A 20,893-nucleotide genomic window follows, 5' to 3' on the forward strand; every position below is an offset into this window, starting at 1 on the left:
TCACGAGTTCTATTTAGTATTAATTAGTAAATAATAACGTAGCTATCTAGACCTGTTGATATCTATCGAATCGTATAATACATATACCGATCGATAGTCAATGCTTTGTTTCGTGGTCTGCACATGGCATGTTTAGCATAAAGCTTTATTATGCAATGTAAGCTCTTTCTTTAACATAAAGCTTTATTAAACTTATTGAAATGGTTTTGGATCTCGCGATATGGCTAAATTATATTTTGGAGATGTGCGCAGATAAAGGATAATACTATTGTACATAATTTATTATCTGCTCACTTCTCGTGTGATTTAAAAAAATGAGAAATCCATTATCATTTCTATGGATAGTTGGTCGCTTCTTTGTTCGTCTAAAATTAAACACGTACATTCTATCATACATACGTATTACTCGCCAGTAATACAGAGGATTATCATTGTGTTGCCTTTTATTTCTCTCTGTATATACTGAATTATTTTTGTTTGAACTATATATATACTGAAATTTGTAGAACGGATAGTAGAGTTTATTATAAACATTTTGGTATAGTTTCATTTTCAAAATATTCAGCAATTTCACTCGATCATGTATAAAGATAAACCAATCTTCTGTAGAAGTTTTGTGGTGCAATGGTTTGATAATGCATCTTTTCTGGTTAATTTCCAAGTTATGTGAATCTTTAGTTTAAAGAGAGGACTAGAGAAAAACGAAACAGATGAAAAATGTTTTATTCCATATATAATGATTGATGAACAAAACAAAAAAGTGATCACAAATATATCTACTTAATTTTGTATTTGCATATCTACTTAATTTTGTAGTCTTTAGTTTAATTTCTCTCATACATAGTCTTGGACGAAGTCTCTGTTCCAATAGCTTTCACGAACATAACCGGGAATGGCGTAGGGCTTAAAGCCAAACGCCAAACGCCATATTCATCCACAAATATCCCAACATCGATGCAATCGTTATCGTTTGGACAAAACGCAATGGTGTAGCCGTTATGAAAATATTTAGTTTTCTTGATCTGGAAGAAACTCTTCGATGAATCTTCTCCAGGTTTTGGCTTAGGACCAGACATTATGAAGAACTTCTTAATGGCCATGTCGCACTCATCGACCCACCAATAGGTTGACTGAAAACATATCGTAGCTTTGACATCCATCTCGATGTTGAGGTTAACTGACTCGAGAACGAATCCAAATTTAGATCTACAGTTTGAGAATTTTACAGGAATACCCTTATTGACATCTGAATATTCTTGTCCGATATGGAGGGGACATTGGTTGCCACCACGGGGGGTGAGAGTTAAACCGCCACCGGAGAAGATGGGGAGAACGTAATAACTGCCGCCGTCGAGTATGAAATCACCATCAGTGTCGAGAACTGGTCCGCCAGCGTTTGCGGTCGCTGCCAAAATAGCGGTTAAGCCAAGAAGGAAGTAAAACAAAGGGTTCATCCCTTTTTGAGTTCATGCGAGTTCATGTGATCCGTATTTATACACGGATGTGTATACATGATACATGCACATATAGCTGCTATAGATTTTAAATCGTTAACTTTATAATCAAGCAAGTACTACATTGACATCTGAAAAAGATGCCTATCTTTTTACTCCACTTTCCTTCTACGTTTCTTTAATTTGTTTGTTTTATTTCTTATGGGGAGATGGAGCTTTAGCTTGGCAATGGACCGACCGTTGGCTAACTTATAAGATTATATATGTTCATTATAGCTTTGGTTTTATGTTTTTATTTAAACGTTATGAAAGAAAAAGAACAACAAAAAGCTCCCCTTTTGTTTTGTAACTTCTGTTAATCTTCTCGGTTAATCGTCAATAGTTTTCACACATGTTTTCGAGATGAGCGCACGTCGTTTAAAGAGGAAAGGTACCAAAGCATATGCTTATAATAATAGTAATTGTTGACCTCGTGTTTTCACTCGTGTGATTACTTAATGAGGTAATTGTTCAAGTGGGAATTTTTAAAAGCGTTAAGTTATTACTAAATACAACAAATTCTAAAACATAGATTCCACTTTTTTAAGCACCTTTCGCATTGTTTTTTGTCTTTTCTATTTGGGTCAACTTCACTAATAAAATGGATATGTGCTCCGCGAGCTTATATTTATTTAATGGTGATTTGCCTATATAATCTTGTTGACCGAACTAGTTCACAGATTTAACGCTTTAAAAATGTTAATATATAAAAATAGTGTTCAAGATCACTTTAGTCTTAAACTATGATCTTAATGATGCAGTTTAATTTAAATAACCAATTATATAACCGAGTTTTCATGAACATATATAATCTATTTCATAAGATTGGACTTTTTTCAGACTATATTAAGAGACCAACGTGAAATTTATAGATAGTACTTACATATTTTAGCATATATTAACACATTCCAGGAAATCACAGAACTGGTAACATCTGACGTGCCAACACCAGTTACGCTGTTAGAGAGGAGTAATTAAAATGAAACAGGTATGAAAAATTCGTTTCTCTTCTTCCATTTTATCATTTTGTGCCATTCTTTTTGTTCGTCTACATTTCTACACGTACATTCTTCATACATATATAATGAAGTTTTTTTTTTGTCAACAATTAGTAGTACCTTTTTTCTAACATTTGGGTATAGTTCAATATTCAAATGTTTTCAGCAAATTCACTTGATCATATATGAATGAACCAATCGCCTCTAGAAGTTGTGTGGTGCAATGGTGTTCGATATTTTTTTTTCCAAATGTGGTCATTCTAAAAGAGAAATGGTTCTGTTTAATTTCAAGTTATGTGAATCTTAAAACAGAGAGAATTAAAAGAAGAAGAAAAACAAGATTTTTTTATTCCATCTACATATGATCACTAATGAACAAAGAACACATATAGAGTTTTATTATTAGTTGTAAGTGGTAACTCTTATCCTCTTAATTTAGTAGTCTTTAATTTTCTTAGATAATAGACATAGTCTTGTACGAAATTTCTGTCCCATAAGCTTTCACAAACCGAACTGAGAATGGCTCAGAGCTTAAAGCCAAACGCCGAATACCATGATTGTCGTCCTCATGTATCCCGACATCCATGCAATAATTATCTTGAGGACAAAACACAATCTTATAACCGATACGAAAGTCTTCAGCTTTCTTGATCTGGAAGAAACTCCTCCGTGAATCTTCCACATGTTCTTTAGGATTAGGACCAGCCGTTACGAACAACATTTTGGGCATGTCTGGCGCAGCGACCCACCAGTAAGTTGACTGACCGCAGATCGTAGCTTTGGTGTCCATCTCGATGCTGAGGCTCTCTGATTCGGGAACGAAGCCAACTTTAGACTTCCAGTTTGAGAATTTTATTGGAATGCCCATGTTGACCTCTGAAGAGTCCTGCCCAATATAGAGGGGACATTTCTTGTAATCACCAGAGGTGAGAGTCAGGCCGCCACCTGCAGGGCCCCAGACGAGGGGGAGAACGTAGTAACTGCCGTTGAATATGATATCACCATCAGCGTCGAGAACTGGTCCACCAGCGTTTGCGGTGGCGGCAAAAATAGCAGTCAAGGCAAGAAGGAAGTAAAACATTAGCTTCATCCTTATTTGAGTTTATATAATTGTTTAGATTTAAATGTTAAAGGATGAAAAGAATATGAGTTCATGTGATCGATATTTATACATGGATGGGTGGGTATACATGCACATCCACCTTAGGGGTTTTAAATATTAATTTACTTTTGAACGAGCAAGTACATTGATATTTGAGAAGATGCCTATCTTATCTTTGAAAATATTTTTGCTTACTCCACTTTTCTTACACGCATCTTTAATTTTATTTATATTTTTGCTACGAACGCTTCTTTAATGTGTTGGCATATGGGGAGATAAGTTTTTAAGCCTGGTTTTGGACCGTTGATTAACGAATAAGAGATTATGTATGTTCCCAAAGTCCGACTTCCACCTTGTGGTTAATTTAAATAATTACTTAGCTACCCAACCCCGTTGATAGCTATCGAAATCTAATACAAATATTGATTGGTAGTCAATGGTTGATTCGCAGTCTGCACATGGCACGTTTAGTTGTTCCTTTTTCAACTGCGTGTTTAGGTGTTTCCTCCTGGATATATTATATGCATTATTAAGCTTATTGAAAGGAATCGGTTCTCGCGACATGCATGGCTAATTTTTTTTGGAGATGCAGATAAGCACTGACACACTGACAGATTTATCCGAACGAAATACTTGAACTAGTTCAAAACATTATTATTGACGCCTTGACGGTATGGTAAGTTGATCGACAAAAATATAAATACAAATTATATTAATATGTATTTTTTAATTAAATTTTATATTGATTAATCAAAGAATAAAAAGGCATTTAAAAATATTTCAAACGAAATTAAAAAAAAAAACAACTTGAAAAACTTTCAATAATGATGCTTTAATCAATCCACCAGCAATCACCATGGTAAGTGTGCCCTAATACAAATTTTGATTAATAGATACTTGATTCGCGGTTCGCACATGGCATGGCATGTTAGGTGTTTCTCTTAACTGCATTTTAAGTGTTCCTCAAGCATATATTATATGCATTGTAAGTTCTTCATTATTTACAGATAAGCTTATTAAAATTATTGAAAGTTTCTTGGATCTCGCCAAATGGATTAATATTTTAGAGATGCGAATATCTAAATAATATTTTTGTGAGATCTAAAGTAACAAAAATTATTTAATTGAGAAACCGCCTAAAAGTATTTGATATATTGTTTAATTGAGAAACCTAAAAAGTATTTGATATTGTTAACTTATAAAAATTTGAAATTGTTACTTTTGTGATATTGTTAACGTCTGTAGAAGTTATGTGGTGCAGTGGTGTTAGATAATCTGTTTTTTTATATGTGGTCATTCGAAAAGGGAAAATGTTTTGTTTAATTTTCAAGTTATGTGTCATGTGACGCTTAACTAGATTGAGAATCAAAAAGAAAATAAAAAACAAAGAAAATCAATTTTTATTCCATATATGAAGAAGACTGATAAAAAAACAAAGAAACTAGAGTTTAATTATTAGCCGTAAGTGAAAACTCTTATTTTTTTTAATTTGTAGTCTTTATAATTTATTTCAGATAATAGACATGGTCTTCTTGAACGAAGTCTCTGTCTCATCAGTAGAGTTCAGGAACATAACTGGGAATGGCGTGGAGCTTAAAGCCAAACGTCGAACGCCATCTTTGTCCACAAATATCCCGACATCAATGCAATCTTTATCATTAGGACAAAACACAATATTGTAGCCATTACTAGAATCTCCATCTTTTTTGATCTGGAAGAAACTTTTGGATGAATCTTTTGCAGGTTCTGGCTTAGGACCAGCCGCTATTAAAGACTTCACAGTGGGCATGCCAGATACAGCGACCCACCAGTATGTTGACTGGACGCAGATCGTAGCTTTGACATCCATCGGGATGTTAAGGTTTTCGGATTCGGGAACGAACCCAACTCTAGACTTCCAGTTTGAGAATCTTACGGGAATGCCCATGTTGGCCTCTGAAGGTTCTTGCCCGATATATAGGGGACACTGCTTGTTACCAAGGGGGGAAAGAGTCAGGCCGCCACCATCAGCGCCGAAGAAGACGGGAATAACGTAGTAACTGCCGCCGAATATGATATTACCTTCAATGTCCAGAACTGGCCCGCCTGCGTTTGCTGTCGTAGCCAAAATAGCGGTTAAGGCAAGAAGGAAGTAAAACATAGGATTCATGCTTTTTGGGTTTATGTTTTTTATTTGGTTTGAATGATACTGGATGAAGAAAACGTGAGTTCATGTGATCGGTATTTATACACGGATGTGGATACATGAACAATACAGCTTTGTATACTCTACGCTTAGGTTTTGAATTATTAACTAAAAACAAAAGTATATTGAGATTTGAGAAGATGCGTAGCTTTTTCAAGTATAATTGTTTAATCCATGCACGTTTCTTGCACTTCTTTATTTTCATTTTATTTTATTTTGCTACGAACGCTTCTTTAATTTGTTTGTATTGGATCGTTGGTAAATGAATAAGAAACATATATATGTTGACTATAGCTTACAAGTTTTTATTTAAATGTTATGAGAAAAAATGAACAATAAACCCCTTAGTTCTGTTACTTCTGTTAATGTTCTTGGTTCAATCGGGCTTGGTTCGAAATTGAGCACTCTGGTCAAAAGTTTGGTTTACTGTTTGATAGTTTCCACACCTGTGTTTTGATTCTTGTGACCTGAGCAAGTCTTTAGAAGATAGGATAACAACAAGGTTATTTTAAAGAGGAAAGATACAAAATCATGTGCTTACTGAATAAGTAATTTCAGCATCGTGTTTTAAAAGCATTAAATAGATAGTTTTTTTAAGTCTTTGTAACACATGTACTAATCCCTTCTTTTCAACCAAATTACATAGTCTTTGTTCGACATAATAAAAATTAATATTAAAGAAGATACATAACAAAATTTGAATTAGAAAATCAAAAAATACAAACAAACGGTATAACAACGTCCAAATCCTAACGAAAGAATATTACTCAATATTAATTCTCATAAAAACTAATTCAAAGAAGATACATAACAAAATTTTCATCAATGGATTTTTTTTGGTTTTAGCTAACAACGACAATGAGCTTTTAAAAATTACTAGATCTTTTTTCCGCGCTTCGCGCGGATAATTGCTTCTTATATGTAATTGTTGATTTTTATATGAATATCAAATATTATAGACTATAGTTGCTTTTTATATTTAATTGTTGATTTTGTTGTATTATTTTTATATAATCTCTTGTTTAAAGGGTTTTCATAGTTTTATTTCAAAACACTTTTGATGTATTGTAATAGATAAGTTTTTATTTTTGTGGTATTGGACTTTTAAGAAGCTAAGGTGGATCAATATATAATTAAATGTAAGAAATAGTAGTGTACATAATTTTTTTATAACAACTAATTTTATTAAACTTAGGTGGAGTTTACATAATCCTTCATGAAGAGGATGAACAATTAAAGTAAGTACATTGTAATAGCATACAAATAAATTGTCATACGGAATTCTAGCTTTAGGCAAAAGATCCGCCACCTAATTTGTCTTTCTTCGCGGCCAAGTAAATGAGATATCTTCAAATCTTTGCACCCACCAGCATTTTTCCATGATCCAGTTATAAGCTCCAAAGTGGAGATTACCATTCTTTATAGCATAATATGAAGTCCGTAGCTAAGGTGTAACATAATATGAAGTTCGTAGCTTATAACATAATAATACGCTTGTGGTTAAAAAAACATAATAATAAACTAAGGTGGTTCAATAGCTAGTTAAGAAGTTCGAAGCTTTTGTTCGTGCATTTAAAAGCAAATAATTATTTTAATCTATAAATCTCGAATCAAAGCAACATATTTTTGTATCTCTTACCAATTTTTTCAAGTTGTAAAGCCATTGTATATATATAGATATATATACTTTTAACTATCTTCTTAACTCTTATCAGAATTTTGGGTTTCTTCTATGATTTTCATCAATGAAGTAACGTTTGATAGAGAAACATATAGTTGTTCCTAAGTGAACAATGGTTTTGAGAAGTACAAAAGAACAGCTATTAACTTTTGACCTTGGCTTTTGTTAACCATCATAGGCTCGTAGATTTTCATCTCATAATTTTTCTATCTCTAACGTGTTCAGACTTAAGAGTACACACAAAAAATAAGATGATGACTACATAACTTGACAGATTTCTGTTTGTTTCATGACCTATTCTTGGACCATCAAGAGATGCAAGTCCAAACACGGACCATCAAGAGAAAGCAATGGTGATCGGTCTCTTGTGGTGCCTCTTTGATCGTGCTACTACCAATGAGGAGGACCCTCGCCGAATCCACATAATACTTGCGACAATAGGACTGGTTTATGTAGTCCAACATGTCTCGACATATGTTGTGATACGAACTGCCATAAAAGTTTAGTGGTAGACATGGGGTTTGTTTCTTCGTCGGTGCTTTTCATTTGCGCCAATGCCATGCCATGACCCTTGGTAAAGCCGGTTTACAAAATTGTAAGCTGATTGCTTTTATTATTAGTTATTTAAATAGTGTGATGATAACTATAATATTTATTTTAACTATTAGCCCTTTCAAAGACTAAAGGTCATTACTAATTTTTAATTTGGTAGCCTGCGGTACAAACATCCACTTATCATTTAATCCAATTTCTAATCGTTTTTATTATTGGGTTATGGTGGCAAACTTTCGATAATGACCTGGATGGTTTTTGTTGGACAGACTAAGTATATTTTGAAACTCTTACTGAACATAGGGCGGGGCACATAGGGACATCTGGGGTCAAGTGATCCCACTAAAATTGGAAAAAAAAATCTTTTACTGTATTTTAAAAAACAAATACTATAATATTTAGTTAAAATTTGGCATTTGATTCCACTAATTCATGTCAAAGTTCTCATATACCTCCATTAATTTATAAAAAAGTTTATTTTTGTTATAATAATACATATATTTTTAATTTAAATATTAAATTAATATATTATAACTCCAGTTAAAAATATTTCCTCAGGTACTAACTGAACCTATGTTTTGTTTGCGCCATGACATGAGAGATAACAATCTTAAAATAAGCTTTAAGAGCCCGAGTGCATGAGTTATTTTTAATTTGGCTGGATGTTGGGAAAACTAATGAAATTAACCGTTTATGACTACAATGACTACAACAAAATTCTCTCAAATTCATCCTTATGAGTATTCCCTCTCCCTATTCTTACACAGCACAGCCTCTCTCCCCCCACACACACTCTTCTTAATCTCCTAATTGGTCTGCATTGAACTTGATACTCCTTGTCGCTACCGGCACAACTGATCCGTGGGATGAGAAAATCTCATGTCATACGTCTAAGCATAAGAGGCTACATGAAGCATAAGAGGCTACACGAAGCATCAGATTTTCCCTCGATCTAGCCAAAGATGCCATTTCATTGCTCTTTACTTCATCTCCAGCTTATGATTCTCAACTACTTGTCCACCGTTTTTTCCGTGCTGGCCGCTTTGGTTTCACCTCTGAATCCATCCACAAAGCCTTCAATTTTTGCAGAAAACAGTGTCTCAAGCACCATGTTCTTTACTCCTGTGGTGTATTTCTCCGTGGGCATTAGAAGTTTGAAAAGTTTACTAACTGCGTTTCTCAACCGTGTTTCCATATTTGGTTTCTGCAAGGTCAAAGCTACTCTTCTCTTCAGTTACATCTCGGTTCTTGCCAATAGAACCATGAACAGGCTCCCCAACTCGGCCATTAGTGCCTGTTCCTGTAATTTCTTGCTTCATTCGTTCCTTTTGAGCCTGAAAATGGCGTGATGAATGAAAGAAACATTACTGACTGTGAGGCACAATAAAAGTGACCAAAAAAAAATTATGAGACATATTATTAGGTGAGACAGGCGATAGAACAACAAACAGGGCAAGGTATATTGCATTCACGATAACCATCCTACGTTAAGTTTGTAAACTCTTTTTTAAGCCTGTAACCTTGTATGAGATTAATAAAGTAAATTCGTTGGCTGGATATTGCTTCTATGCTTTCATGGCGATCTCAGCCAAGCTCCGGTAGTTTCCTGAAATGGATTCCGTTAGTGCTGATGGTACTTAAAAAGCAGCATTATTTATAGTAAATTGAGACCTAAGTGAACCTGCTTCGTTGCGGCTTTGGTTTAAAGGTGTTAAGACGGTGAAAATTGATAAAGACGTGGATGAGCTTTGCCTGAGAAGGAAAATAGTGAACCGGATTAAGAAAAAAAACTAAAAATCTGGAACCAAATACTAAAATAAGGATCCAGATAACCTTGGATCAATAAGTAGCATATCCACACCCATCAGCTCACACCGCGTGAGTGGCAGTAAACGACGACGGAGATGAGCTGGTGGGAGTAGCGGCGGCTGAGATCCTCGGAGGTGATAGGAGATTTCCCATTTGGTTTCATCGCCATAGATTGAAGTTAGAGAAGTTTTAGGGTTTGATTTGTACACAGGAAGAAAATGAGTATATAAAGAAGGAGGAAAAGAGAAAACCGAAACGAAATCATTAAGAAGAAATTGGTTGATCGAGATGTAGTGGAGTATTGATTATACAGAAGTGGATCAATCAAGCTGAATCGCTGTGGTATCAAGCGAAGAAGACGAAGAGGTAGAGCCGTAGAGACTTCTGTCTAGGGCTGCTTTTTTTTGGTTAATTGTAGCGATAGATTGTAGCCCAGCAGAAGCACATCAAAGCCCATACAAAATCAATAGCTTAATGTAGGAGATCCAACGTGTTTTAATGAAATGTTTTGATTGGCCAAATATATTTGCCTACGTGGACATGCTAAAATCACTCTATATCTGCCTTTTAGTATAGGATAGATAAGAAGAAATTGGTTGATCGAGATGTAGTGGAGTATTGATTATACAGAAGTGGATCAATCAAGCTGAATCGCTGTGGTATCAAGCGAAGAAGACGAAGAGGTAGAGCCGTAGAGACTTCTGTCTAGGGCTGTTTTTTTTTGGTTAATTGTAGCGATAGATTGTAGCCCAGCAGAAGCACATCAAAGCCCATACAAAATCAATAGCTTAATGTAGGAGATCCAACGTGTTTTAATGAAATGTTTTGATTGGCCAAATATATTTGCCTACGTGGACATGCTAAAATCACTCTATATCTGCCTTTTAGTATAGGATAGATTATAGATGGGCCAAATAATATTAAGTAGTTGGATATTACATGAAACTAATCATATTATGGGTCCGATAGCTTTAAAAAATTTACCGTAGAAAAAATTTACAGACTTTTTTGCAGTACCTTTAGATTTTATTGCTTTACAATTTTATAAAAAGCTCCAAAAAATTACTCTAGATTTTTGGTTCTACAGAACACTTGTACAGCTGTAGGTTATTTTAAAAGCTGTGATTTTGAAATTTTTACTAAAGCTTAATTGCTGTGAATTTAGTGCTGTAGAAATAAATGAGGTTGTGGACATCACCTACAGCCACTACCAATCACACCCTATATATTGTTTTTTTTTTCAACACACATTGAACACATTTAAAAATAAAAAACACCAACTATATCTTCTAAATTTCATTTACAAATTATAAAATGTTGAAACTCAAATTGTCTCCAAACATAATTTAAAAAGATAAACTCAAATTGTATTTTTATTCGCACCCATCCATACGCTCATTGAACTCGAAATTTTGTCGGATTTACGATATTGTTATTTGAACCAAACCAAAACCAAAATAACTAAACCTAAACTAAACTAAAATTCATAAATAATCAAGTGATTTCTATATCTTTTGAATAAAAGCCCAATAACCACAACCGTACAAAATCAAACCAAAAACCAAAAAACATCCATATTTAAATATATTAGTGAACAAACAAATATATTAATAAATTTATCAACAGAAAATAATTCCGTGCTTCAAAAATAATTTCGCGCTTTCAAAAAACGCGGATACTATCCTATCCTAGTTTGCTAATTGCTTGCTTGTCTTTTTTTCTATCATGTACCAACTTTACTAATAAAATGGTATGTGTTTCACGAGCTCTATTTATTACTCGATCCATCCGTTTCATAAAAAAACATTATCAATGTTTACAGCAATTTCACTTGATTGTATATGCATGAAGCAAACAACTGTAGAAGTTTCGTCGTGCAGTTGTGTTAGATAACCTATTTTTTTATCCGGTCATTCTAAAAGGGAAAATGCTTCTGTTTTTTTTTTCCAAGTTATGTGAATCTTAAACTAGAGAGATAATTAAAAACAAACAAAGAAACAAAGGAAAGATGTTTTATTCCACACATGATGATCGATGAACAAAGAAAACATCATACATAGATAGAGTTTTATTATTAGACGTAAGTTATAACTCTTATTCCTTTTATTAAGTGGTCCTTAATTTCTCTCAGATAATAGACATGGTCTTGGATGAAGTCTGTTTCTCAGTAGCTTTCACGAACACAACCTCGAATGGGGTAGCGAATGGTGGCCTAGATACAACCAAACCCTGAACGCCACCTTCCACGTTTTTACCGACATCGATGCAATCGTTGCCGTCCCTACAAAATGCAAACTTGTAAGCGTTAAGTTTTGTTTCAGTTTTCCTGATCTGGAAGAAACTCCTCGACGAATCTTCTCCTCCAGCTTCTGGCTTAGGACCAGCCGCTATGAACAACGATCTCCAGTGACTGGGGGCTGGAGTGACCCACCAATAAGTTGACTGAGCGCAGATCGTAGCTTCGACATCCATCTTGATGTTGAGGTTCTCGGATTCGGGAACGAACCCAACTCTAGACCTCCAGTTTGAGAATTTCACGGGAATGCCCCTTTCGACCTCTGAACGCTCCTGTCCGATAAAGAGGGGACACTGGTTGCCATTGCGTGGGGTGAGAGTTAAGCCGCCACCTTCAGGGCCCCGGATGACGGGGATAACGTAGTAGCTGCCGTGGAATATGATATCACCATCAATGTCGAGAACTGGTCCAGCGTTTGCGGTCGTGGCTAAAACAGCGGTTAAGGCAAGAAGAAAGTAAAACATAGGATTCATCATTTTTTAGTTTATTTAGCTGATGAGATTTAAATGTTACTTGGATGAAGAAATTGTGAGTTCATGTGATCGGTATTTATACACGGATGCGTATACATGCGCACACATTGATAATCGAGAAGATGCCTGTCTTTTCTACTACACGGGTCTTTAATTTATTCGCTACTAATTCTTAAATTTGTTTGTTTGTTTATTTATTTTTCGTGGGTTTTAGCCTGGTTTGGACCGCGTTGGTTAACGGATGAGATCATGTGTGTTCACTATAGTTCTGTTTTCTTACAATTTTTTTTATTTAAACGCCACGAGAAGAAAAAGAACAACTAAAAGCTCCATTAGTTCTGTATCTCAGTTAATCTTCAAGGTTCAATGTAGTCAAAAGTGTAGTTAGCCGTTGATAGTTTTTCTTCTTTCAAAGTGACTACTATAGAGCCGACTTAGTAGGGCGGGGAGTACAACATCTCCAGCTCTAAAAATTTTAAAAGTAAAAAAATACACTTTTAAGTTTTAACACTCCGTTTACTTTTCTTTTTTTTGACTACCACGTTTTTAATCTTATGTTCCTATAAAAAGTTGGTAGAATACTATACGAGCACGTGAAGTTTGAGCTATACACTCAATGATTAAGATGAGGAATGATCGAAGCCGCTCATCCTCTAAACCATAACATTTTTTAAAACAAGTGGTTGGCATCGAAATTAGTAGCTCTAAACTTAATGTTTAATGCCACTAAGCAGCACGAGTCCAACAATTGTGAATATTTTTAATTACCCTAACTCCCTAAGCCATAATAAACATATATAGTTGATGCTCATATAGAGAAATTGGTTTTTTTTCTTTATGCATAATGGAAAAAATTATACAGCATTTGCAAAAGCATGTGATCATTTATTATAAATATTCCACTTTCCGAGCACTATTTTCTAATATATTTTTTTCTTCAGCGACCGAACTCAACCTACAGCACTCCACGTATTCTTGCTATTTAAGGTAGTTTGGATGGTCAGCAGAGATCGAACCAGAGTTTCACCATTTTCTAATTGTTTGTTTTTCTTTATCAATAACGGGTTAACTTTACTAATGAAATGGTATGTGCTTCACTAGCTCTATTTCTCTGATTCTATTATCTACAATATGTTATAAATATAACTACATGGTTTTTTTCAGAAAATAATCGTTCATCCTTTATACGTGAAGACTATTCTTCTCTTTTTGTGAAATATCCGGATAAAACAAAGAATAACACGATATCGAAGTTATGGAGGATAATAAACCATTGAAGTGGAATATATTTGTTAAGAGTTTTAATATAAAGATTGATCCGCGCATCCCTGCGAGTGTTGGATTTTACATTTTTATACATTGATATTTGTTTTTTATAATTAGTGTTATATATTTTAGATATGTCATAATATAACTAATTGAATTCAAAAGACCTGGACCGAATCGGATAATATGATTATTTTTTGTACAAATATAATCATCACCATTCACTTCTAGATATGTCAATTACATATTTTAAATGGTTCATCTGAACCAAAGTTTTATATTTTCAATCTATTGGAAGAAACATACAAAAACTCTGAAACAAATTAAATCAAAGAAAGAAAAGTAAAACGAATCAAATAAACCGATGTCGAAACTGATTATAGATGTGAAAGTTGTGGGGGGGGGGGGTACATAGTGGGCATTAAAATGGGCTTTTGGTATTCGTTTTACAGAGGAATATATACAAAGAAAAAAAGATGCGGTGAGCGTGGATCGAACATGCGACCTTCAAATCTTCAGTCTGACGCTCTCCCAACTGAGCTATCCGCGCAAGTTGACTGATTCACACCAGGTAGGTAAATCATATCTTTTAGTGCTCAAAATTTTCTTGACTGTTTTCAAGTAGAGAAGTAAAATGCAAATGAAGCAAGCTAGAACAACACTAGTCAAGTTGCTTACATTAACAAATTATGAATAACACCATTACATCATTTTCACCTAACAAAGCACTTTTTTGCTAGGCTGTCTGCAACCAAGTTTTTATCACGAGTCATTTTATTTGTATATCTCTGTTCATAAAGAAGAAGAATCAAAGAGCAATTTCAGTGTGAGTCTGATAGAAGGAATTACTATTTAATTTATATGGATGTCGACTCTTGATTTTATATTGGACATCGAAATTAAGCAATTGTACATATCTTGAGAAGATGATCATCCAGTATTTAATTTGCAAACCTTTCACGAGCATTCTTTATTTACCGGCCTCGTGTTTTAGGAGTTTTCACTGCCGGTGATGCACCTCGAACATTTAACTTAATATGCTACATCCAAATATAAATAAAAGTATGAGAAACTCTTACATACTCCAAGTTTACTTTATCTTTGTTTTGCTTCTTCTGTAAAGAAGTGTAATGCAAATGTAGCAATCTTGAAAGGCAACGTTCATGTAGTTGTTTACAAAGTAAATTAACAAATTATGAGTTTTATTTCAAGTCACTTAAAAGGCCAAATGCTCTTATATATTTGGAGAATGTGTGTACTAGAGAGTATGTACTATGTACATACTTTGATAGAATATTAAAATCATAATTAATTTCCTCTTTTATAGAGGTTGGCCATTGATCCACCTTTGGAACATGATAGAACTTTCATCTGGTTTGTACTCTGGCGTGTGCCCACCTCCCTGTAATCGAAATCCACAACTCAATAAAGACCACAATAAAAATGTCGTGGAAACTTAAAAAAAAAAAGAAAAGAAGAAGAAGAAAGACTTGCTTTGACAGTAGCAAATGTCATCTTATTTGCATAAGTCCTTGTGTATCTACCAAGAAAGAGTCAAGAGTAATCTTAACGTGAGTTTAATGGAAGAAATGAACAAGAGACATAAAAAAATTTGACGAAAGTTGGGTGCATATAAATACCCAGCGATTTGATCGTTGATCATCCATGGCCTCCAGTCATCGATAATAGAATAGTTGAGAGCCCTTATCCAAGCTTGGGTTCCAAGGTAAGGCACTGCCATATCGTGATCACCACTGTTCACCAAAAACCGCACAAAGCTACATAAATCCTTGAATCTTGTAGGGAACAAAAAGAAAAAAAGTTAACCAAAAGGTTAAAACTCTGACCTGAAGATGAGAGAAGGATATCCATTGATACTGTTATTCTTATGGTATGGTACGCTGCTTATAATGTCATATGTGTAAGGAATACCATATCTACATCGTACCCATTCCCCTATACTCTCCTACCAATCATACAGATCGCCGCATTTATAAGACTAGACAAAATCTATTAAAATAATTAATCATATATATTTACCTCATTGATTTGAAGAGCTTTGCGTACGGTTTTGTCATTGGCCCAGTATGTAACTAACAAACAGCGATAATACTGCAAAAGCAAAACTTATATATGTGTATAGATACGGTGAACACAGTTACACAGGGCAAGATGGATTTACTTACATAGCAATCTGGATTCTCAGTTTTGCACCAAGGTTGTAGTATACTATATAGGTTCAATCCATCTATACACTATAAAATAACCACAAAAGATTTCTAAATTTAATGATGATCTTTAACAAGGCAGAAGACATAACATCAACTAAATCAAATTCCTCGTGTACCTTATGATATTCGTCAATGAGTTCCAAGCATTTTGTGTTAAGTGGATCAACATATGTATATTCTCCTTTGCAATTTCTTTTTAGCGACTGCATGCCAACTGTTTGTTAATTATTTTCATTGTAGAAACAAAAGAGCAAATGTCATGATGTGTTCATACCTCGTAGAGTTCATCAGAGATAAACGCCATACCATGAGCATACGGAATGCGGTGGTTAGAATCAATTTTTCCATCTGTTACTGGGTTACCAAGCACGTAGCCCTATATTATTAATGTTGGCATTGACAAAAAAATATCAGTTTGTAGTGCTTGGCATATTTGATTGGTTACTACTTTTTCCAATTTACATACATATTTTATAAGGTAAGTTTTATAATCTCGAAGCTCTGCCCAATGTTCCATTGCACATGCTAATATATATATATTAAATAAATACCAAAGAACCTGAAGGTTTATTGGAGGATTGCAACATTGGTAATTTCCTGCATATCATCATCATCATCATCATGTTTCTTCTGTTAGAGTTGTGGATTGAGAGATGGCAAAAAATGATACTATAAAAGGGCTTAGGGGCCGGGTTAGTATCATATATAAAACCAAACATATTATACCTTTTGAGATTTCTTGAACTAGAGCCGGAACAATCTTACCGGAATAAGAATCACCTCCGGCGTAGAAAGAGTTGGAGGAAAACTCTGGATGCTTGCCTAGCCACTGCACAACAATAACAATAAAAAGGCTATTGATGTCTATATGCACAAATTAATCTCTCCAAGAGACATTTAATTAGTTTATCATTAATTTACCTTTTGAAGAAACTCATGGATCTGTTTGGCCTCTCCTAAATCACTAGGTTTGTTAACAAGATGAGTCCGTGAGTAGGAGAAGCCAGTTCCAACAGGCTGATCCAAGTATAATATGCTTGAACTCTGATGAAAATGATCAAAGGATTAATTGATTCATCGGTTTTTGTGATCATCATACACAATTTTGTGTTACCTTTGTCCATGAGTATGTAGTAGAGACCAATGGAGGGACGGTTCCATTGTAAACATCAAGCTTCATAGCCAGAGGCCCTGTTGAATTGAATCGATCTGTAATCAGAGACGCAAAAGAAGAGCTGAAGAAGATCACTGTTTTATATTTTACCATTCTCAAGTAGAAGACCAGAGATAGCAGAGCAGCCAGGTCCACCACTTAGCCAGAGAAGAAGAGGGTCTTCTTCAGGGTTCCCCTCAGACTTTATGAAGTAGTAGAACAATTGCACTTCGTCCTTCTCACCAATACCAATGTACCTTCATTCACAAGAAACAAAAATAATCACCTAGTAAGAATATCTCAAAACTCAAGAACTCAATCAATCACAACAAGAAGAGAAAACAGACCCGGTTTCGAGTTCAAAGGGAAGAGGGCCATCAAAACCAGGAAGATACTTGACAATAGAGGCAGAATAAGCACGATGCTGAATCAAGAAGACAAGTTGAAGAATCAGAAGCAGCCATTTCAGAACAGAGGAAATATAGTCGTTAGCCATTCGTTTTTTTCCAAGTCAATGGCCTTTAAGGACAGGACAAGCTATTGGGTCTGTATACTAAAAACAATAAAAAGTCGCCTAGTCCCCTCTTCATCTTTCAAGTTTGGATTCATCATTGAACTTGTCACATTATTTTAATGGGAAAATTTCGTGCCAGATTTATAATCAAAAAGCATACAATATTATTACTTGTTAATTGTCCTCGCGCTTGTCGTGGGCATTAAATTTTCTTCTATTTTTCTGTAACCTAAAGTTATTATTTATGTTATCATATTCTAATTTCAAGATAGTTAGTGATACGTCGTTTTCATACAAACAAGGAATAATGTCTAACAATATTGAACAAAGGAGATATGGATAACATCATATGATTTGATACATTCTCACTGTATGATTTTAAATAAGGGGAAATTGTTTACTGTGATATTTCAGTTTCAAGATTTAATGTCTCGGAGAAGCTTACTCAGTTTAGTTCAAAGTGACATAAAGGCCAAGCCTAGCCCTTTATATATGGAGAAGGTATGTACTAGGATATGTACACAAATAACGTTAGAGAATCACAATCTCTTCTCTTTTATAGGTAAAGGCCACTCTCCTATTTTACAGAGGTTGGCCAATGATCCACCTCTGAAACATGACGGAGCTTTCCTCTGGTTTAAACTCTGCTGTGTGTCCACCTCCCTATAATCCAAAACACACAACTCCACTGAGTTCAACCGCAGTAAAAACGTTGAGTGGGAAGCAAGAAAACATCAAAAAAGAAAGAGGAAGGACTTGCTTTGATAGTAGCAAAAGTCTGACCTGAAGATGAGAGAACGATGGCCATTGATGCTACTATTCATATGGTAAGGTATGCTACATATAGTGTAAGGAATACTAAAAAAAAAATTTGGTAAAAAGGAAGGAAGGAATACTAATTTGTTGTTACCTTCGTCCATGACTATGTAGTAGAGACCAAAGAAGGGAGAGTTCCATTGTAAACATCAAGCTTCATAGCCAGAGGCCCTGTTGAATTGAATTGAGCTGTAATCAAAGACACAAAAGAACGAGTTGAAGAAAATCAAGGTTTTATATATTTTACCATTCTCAAAAACAAGGCCAGAGATGGAAGAGTAGCCAAGTCCTCCACTTAGCCAGAGAACAAGTGGGTCTTCTTCTGGTTTCCTCTCAGACTTGATGAAGTAGTAGAACAATTGCACTTCCTCCTCCTCACCAACACCAATGTAACTTCATTCACAAGAAACAGTAATTGTACTTAGATTATCTTCAGAACTCGGATTTAACTAATCACACAACATGAAAAGAAAACAAACCCGGTTTCTAGCTCAAAAGGAAGAGGGCCGTCAAAACCAGGAAGAAACTTGATTACTGAGGCAGAACCAGCATGATGGTGGCTCAAGAAGACGAGTTGAAGAAGCAGAAGCAGCGATTTCAGAACAGAGGAAACGTAGTCGTTCACCATTCGTTTTCAGTTCTGAGAAGTGAGAAAGCCAGTTCCTCTATGGACTGGACAAGTAGTGGACTCTACAAACTCTTCATCTTTTAACTTTGGCTTCGTCACCGAACTTATCACATTTTTTTTAAAATGGGAATATTTCGTGCCTGATCTTCAAACCGTATATAATAATGTTAACAGAATACAAACTTATACATAACTACCATGGCGAGCATAAGAAACAAGCTTTTTAAACGTAAAGTAATATTTGTAACTATTTTGTAATATTCTAATATCAATATGTTTAGTGATACGTCGTCGTCATCATACAGTGTTGTAATATGTAAACAAACAAACAAACCTCAATGGCTAACAAAATTGATTAAGGGAAGAGTCATCAACGGGTTTTGTGATCAGATACAGTGAAGTATCTTCACCTCTACTCACTTCCTCCTCCCCCATTTACCGAATCGACTCTCTAGGGCGCTTCTTCGTTGCCCTGGGTGAACCAAACAGGCCCTCAAAGTGAAATACGACATAGTTTTGGGTTTTTTTGTAATTAACCAATAGTTTCACGTTTTCTCTAATTCACCCCCAAAGTTTTAGAAATGATATTATTGACCCAAATGATCAAGCACACTTTTATTTTAGGCACAGATATTAGCATACATAGGATAACCATATGTTTAATTTCATTAAAAAAAAGCGTTGGTTATTACATCACAAACTTAGTATTGTCACAAGCATTCTTAACATACATACAATAACCATGTGTTTTATTTCATTTAAACCGTTGGTTACATTACAAACTTGGTATTGTCACAAGCATTCTCCAACCATAATACAAGATAGGATTACTTGACATTATAGAACAAAGAGAACATCCTCCAACGAGGCTTGAGATGACAGTTGGAGTTTGAATCATCATAAGCCCTTTGAAACTTAACACCAAAAGATTGATCATTGCTAAGAACCAAACGTCGAACGCCAAGATCATCAATCTCCAAACCCACGTTGATACACGTAACAGAAGAGATAATCGGACAATACATAATCTTGTAACCATCTCCATCTTCTTTAATCTGAAACAAGCTATTCCCTTTGCCTTTCTCACCACCAATGCTTACAAAGCTCTTCCTGAGTTGCACAGAATGGTCGATTCTCCACACTTTAGATTCAGGGCATAACCAAACCGTGGGATCAAACTCGAGGCTGAGACTAGTTGAGAGGTGGACAAGCTTGGTTTTGGTGTTGAGTGGAGAGAAAGTTACAGGAAGGCCTGAGACGAAAGGAGACGATGACTGTACGATGTCGAGATTCAGACACGAGTCTTGTGTGTTTGCATCTCGGCTTGAAGGGATAAGACCCCCTCCCCTGCCGGTTCCGATCTTAGCCGGTATGATGTAGTATTGGACATGGGACTGAACTGGATGTCCTGATATGTCGAGGACTGCTTTGCTTGGTAGAGCATTGGCGGCAGAAGCTGCGGCCAACACGGCTGAGAGAACGGTGAGAGTGATGAAAGAGAGAGTAAGCATCTTCATTAGGTTAGAGTTTGTGGTGTGTCGTGTGTAGATAGCTTATCTTTTTGTATGCATATCTTTATGTAACAAAAATGCTACTCGTTGGAAATAAAGTTGTAACCAGACAATAATTGAAGTTCATATCGGACTATAGGTCTTTTTCGATAATCAAGAAATAATATCCACTCAATCTACGCACG

General features: G+C 35.1%; 6 protein-coding genes and 1 non-coding gene across 11 annotated transcripts; all 7 read right to left on the reverse strand.

The window, feature by feature from the left end:
- Positions 1-140: 140 nt before the first annotated feature.
- Positions 141-2,465, reverse strand: LOC103831809 (kunitz trypsin inhibitor 4-like). The gene has a single exon (XM_033275887.1). The coding sequence runs from the start codon at positions 1,452-1,454 to the stop codon at positions 825-827; it is 630 nt and encodes a 209-aa protein (XP_033131778.1). The 5' UTR covers positions 1,455-2,465; the 3' UTR covers positions 141-824.
- Positions 2,466-2,776: 311 nt separating this feature from the next.
- Positions 2,777-4,736, reverse strand: LOC103831810 (kunitz trypsin inhibitor 4). Its single transcript, XM_009107734.2, has one exon. The coding sequence runs from the start codon at positions 3,579-3,581 to the stop codon at positions 2,946-2,948; it is 636 nt and encodes a 211-aa protein (XP_009105982.1). The 5' UTR covers positions 3,582-4,736; the 3' UTR covers positions 2,777-2,945.
- A 234-nt stretch (positions 4,737-4,970) lies between these two features.
- On the reverse strand, positions 4,971-11,572 carry LOC103831811 (kunitz trypsin inhibitor 4-like). The gene has a single exon (XM_033275885.1). The coding sequence runs from the start codon at positions 5,740-5,742 to the stop codon at positions 5,104-5,106; it is 639 nt and encodes a 212-aa protein (XP_033131776.1). The 5' UTR covers positions 5,743-11,572; the 3' UTR covers positions 4,971-5,103.
- Positions 11,573-11,814: 242 nt separating this feature from the next.
- LOC103831812 (kunitz trypsin inhibitor 4) lies at positions 11,815-12,738 on the reverse strand. The gene has a single exon (XM_009107736.3). It carries the CDS (start codon positions 12,590-12,592, stop codon positions 11,948-11,950), a length of 645 nt encoding a protein of 214 aa, XP_009105984.1. The 5' UTR covers positions 12,593-12,738; the 3' UTR covers positions 11,815-11,947.
- Positions 12,739-14,161: 1,423 nt separating this feature from the next.
- LOC103831815 (serine carboxypeptidase-like 2) lies at positions 14,162-19,607 on the reverse strand. Of its 5 annotated transcripts, XM_033275880.1 has the most exons (17): positions 19,049-19,607; positions 18,817-18,962; positions 18,664-18,740; positions 17,587-18,416; positions 17,351-17,496; positions 17,201-17,277; positions 17,008-17,130; positions 16,813-16,915; positions 16,646-16,683; positions 16,361-16,462; positions 16,203-16,289; positions 16,042-16,110; positions 15,896-15,967; positions 15,703-15,821; positions 15,496-15,609; positions 15,350-15,395; positions 14,162-15,257 (listed from the first exon to the last, which is right to left on the reverse strand). In XM_033275880.1, the coding sequence occupies exons 4-17, from the start codon at positions 17,733-17,735 to the stop codon at positions 15,177-15,179; spliced, it is 1,326 nt and encodes a 441-aa protein (XP_033131771.1). In that variant the 5' UTR covers positions 17,736-18,416; positions 18,664-18,740; positions 18,817-18,962; positions 19,049-19,607; the 3' UTR covers positions 14,162-15,176. The 5 variants fall into 5 exon arrangements, 4 of the variants coding, with proteins under 4 accessions (XP_033131771.1, XP_009105991.1, XP_009105992.1 ...); XR_004449595.1 differs by having other exon boundaries at positions 14,162-14,412; positions 14,534-15,257; positions 17,587-19,607; XM_009107743.2 differs by having other exon boundaries at positions 18,537-19,607.
- Positions 14,333-14,405, reverse strand: TRNAF-GAA. Its single transcript has one exon. It is a non-coding gene; the product is annotated as a tRNA-Phe (tRNA).
- Positions 19,608-19,840: 233 nt separating the features above from the next.
- LOC103831816 (kunitz trypsin inhibitor 3) lies at positions 19,841-20,821 on the reverse strand. Its single transcript, XM_009107745.3, has one exon. The coding sequence runs from the start codon at positions 20,712-20,714 to the stop codon at positions 20,025-20,027; it is 690 nt and encodes a 229-aa protein (XP_009105993.1). The 5' UTR covers positions 20,715-20,821; the 3' UTR covers positions 19,841-20,024.
- Between the last annotated feature and the right edge of the window lie 72 nt (positions 20,822-20,893).

The sequence above is a fragment of the Brassica rapa genome, chromosome A07, assembly GCF_000309985.2.
Source record: "Brassica rapa cultivar Chiifu-401-42 chromosome A07, CAAS_Brap_v3.01, whole genome shotgun sequence".
Lineage (NCBI taxonomy): Eukaryota > Viridiplantae > Streptophyta > Magnoliopsida > Brassicales > Brassicaceae > Brassica > Brassica rapa.

Excerpts from the sequence above, each read along its gene's own strand:
- LOC103831809 (XM_033275887.1), bottom strand. The coding sequence starts at position 1,454 with ATGAACCCTTTGTTTTACTTCCTTCTTGGCTTAACCGCTATTTTGGCA.
- LOC103831810 (XM_009107734.2), bottom strand. The coding sequence starts at position 3,581 with ATGAAGCTAATGTTTTACTTCCTTCTTGCCTTGACTGCTATTTTTGCC.
- LOC103831811 (XM_033275885.1), bottom strand. The coding sequence starts at position 5,742 with ATGAATCCTATGTTTTACTTCCTTCTTGCCTTAACCGCTATTTTGGCT.
- LOC103831812 (XM_009107736.3), bottom strand. The coding sequence starts at position 12,592 with ATGATGAATCCTATGTTTTACTTTCTTCTTGCCTTAACCGCTGTTTTA.
- LOC103831815 (XM_009107744.3), bottom strand. The coding sequence starts at position 17,735 with ATGGCTAACGACTATATTTCCTCTGTTCTGAAATGGCTGCTTCTGATT. Across the intron at positions 17,131-17,200 it reads CTACATACTCATGGACAAAG|AGTTCAAGCATATTATACTT; the intron begins GTAACACAAAAT and ends CATTTTCATCAG. Across the intron at positions 16,684-16,812 it reads AGTTCAAGAAATCTCAAAAG|GAAATTACCAATGTTGCAAT; the intron begins GTATAATATGTT and ends GATGATATGCAG.
- LOC103831816 (XM_009107745.3), bottom strand. The coding sequence starts at position 20,714 with ATGAAGATGCTTACTCTCTCTTTCATCACTCTCACCGTTCTCTCAGCC.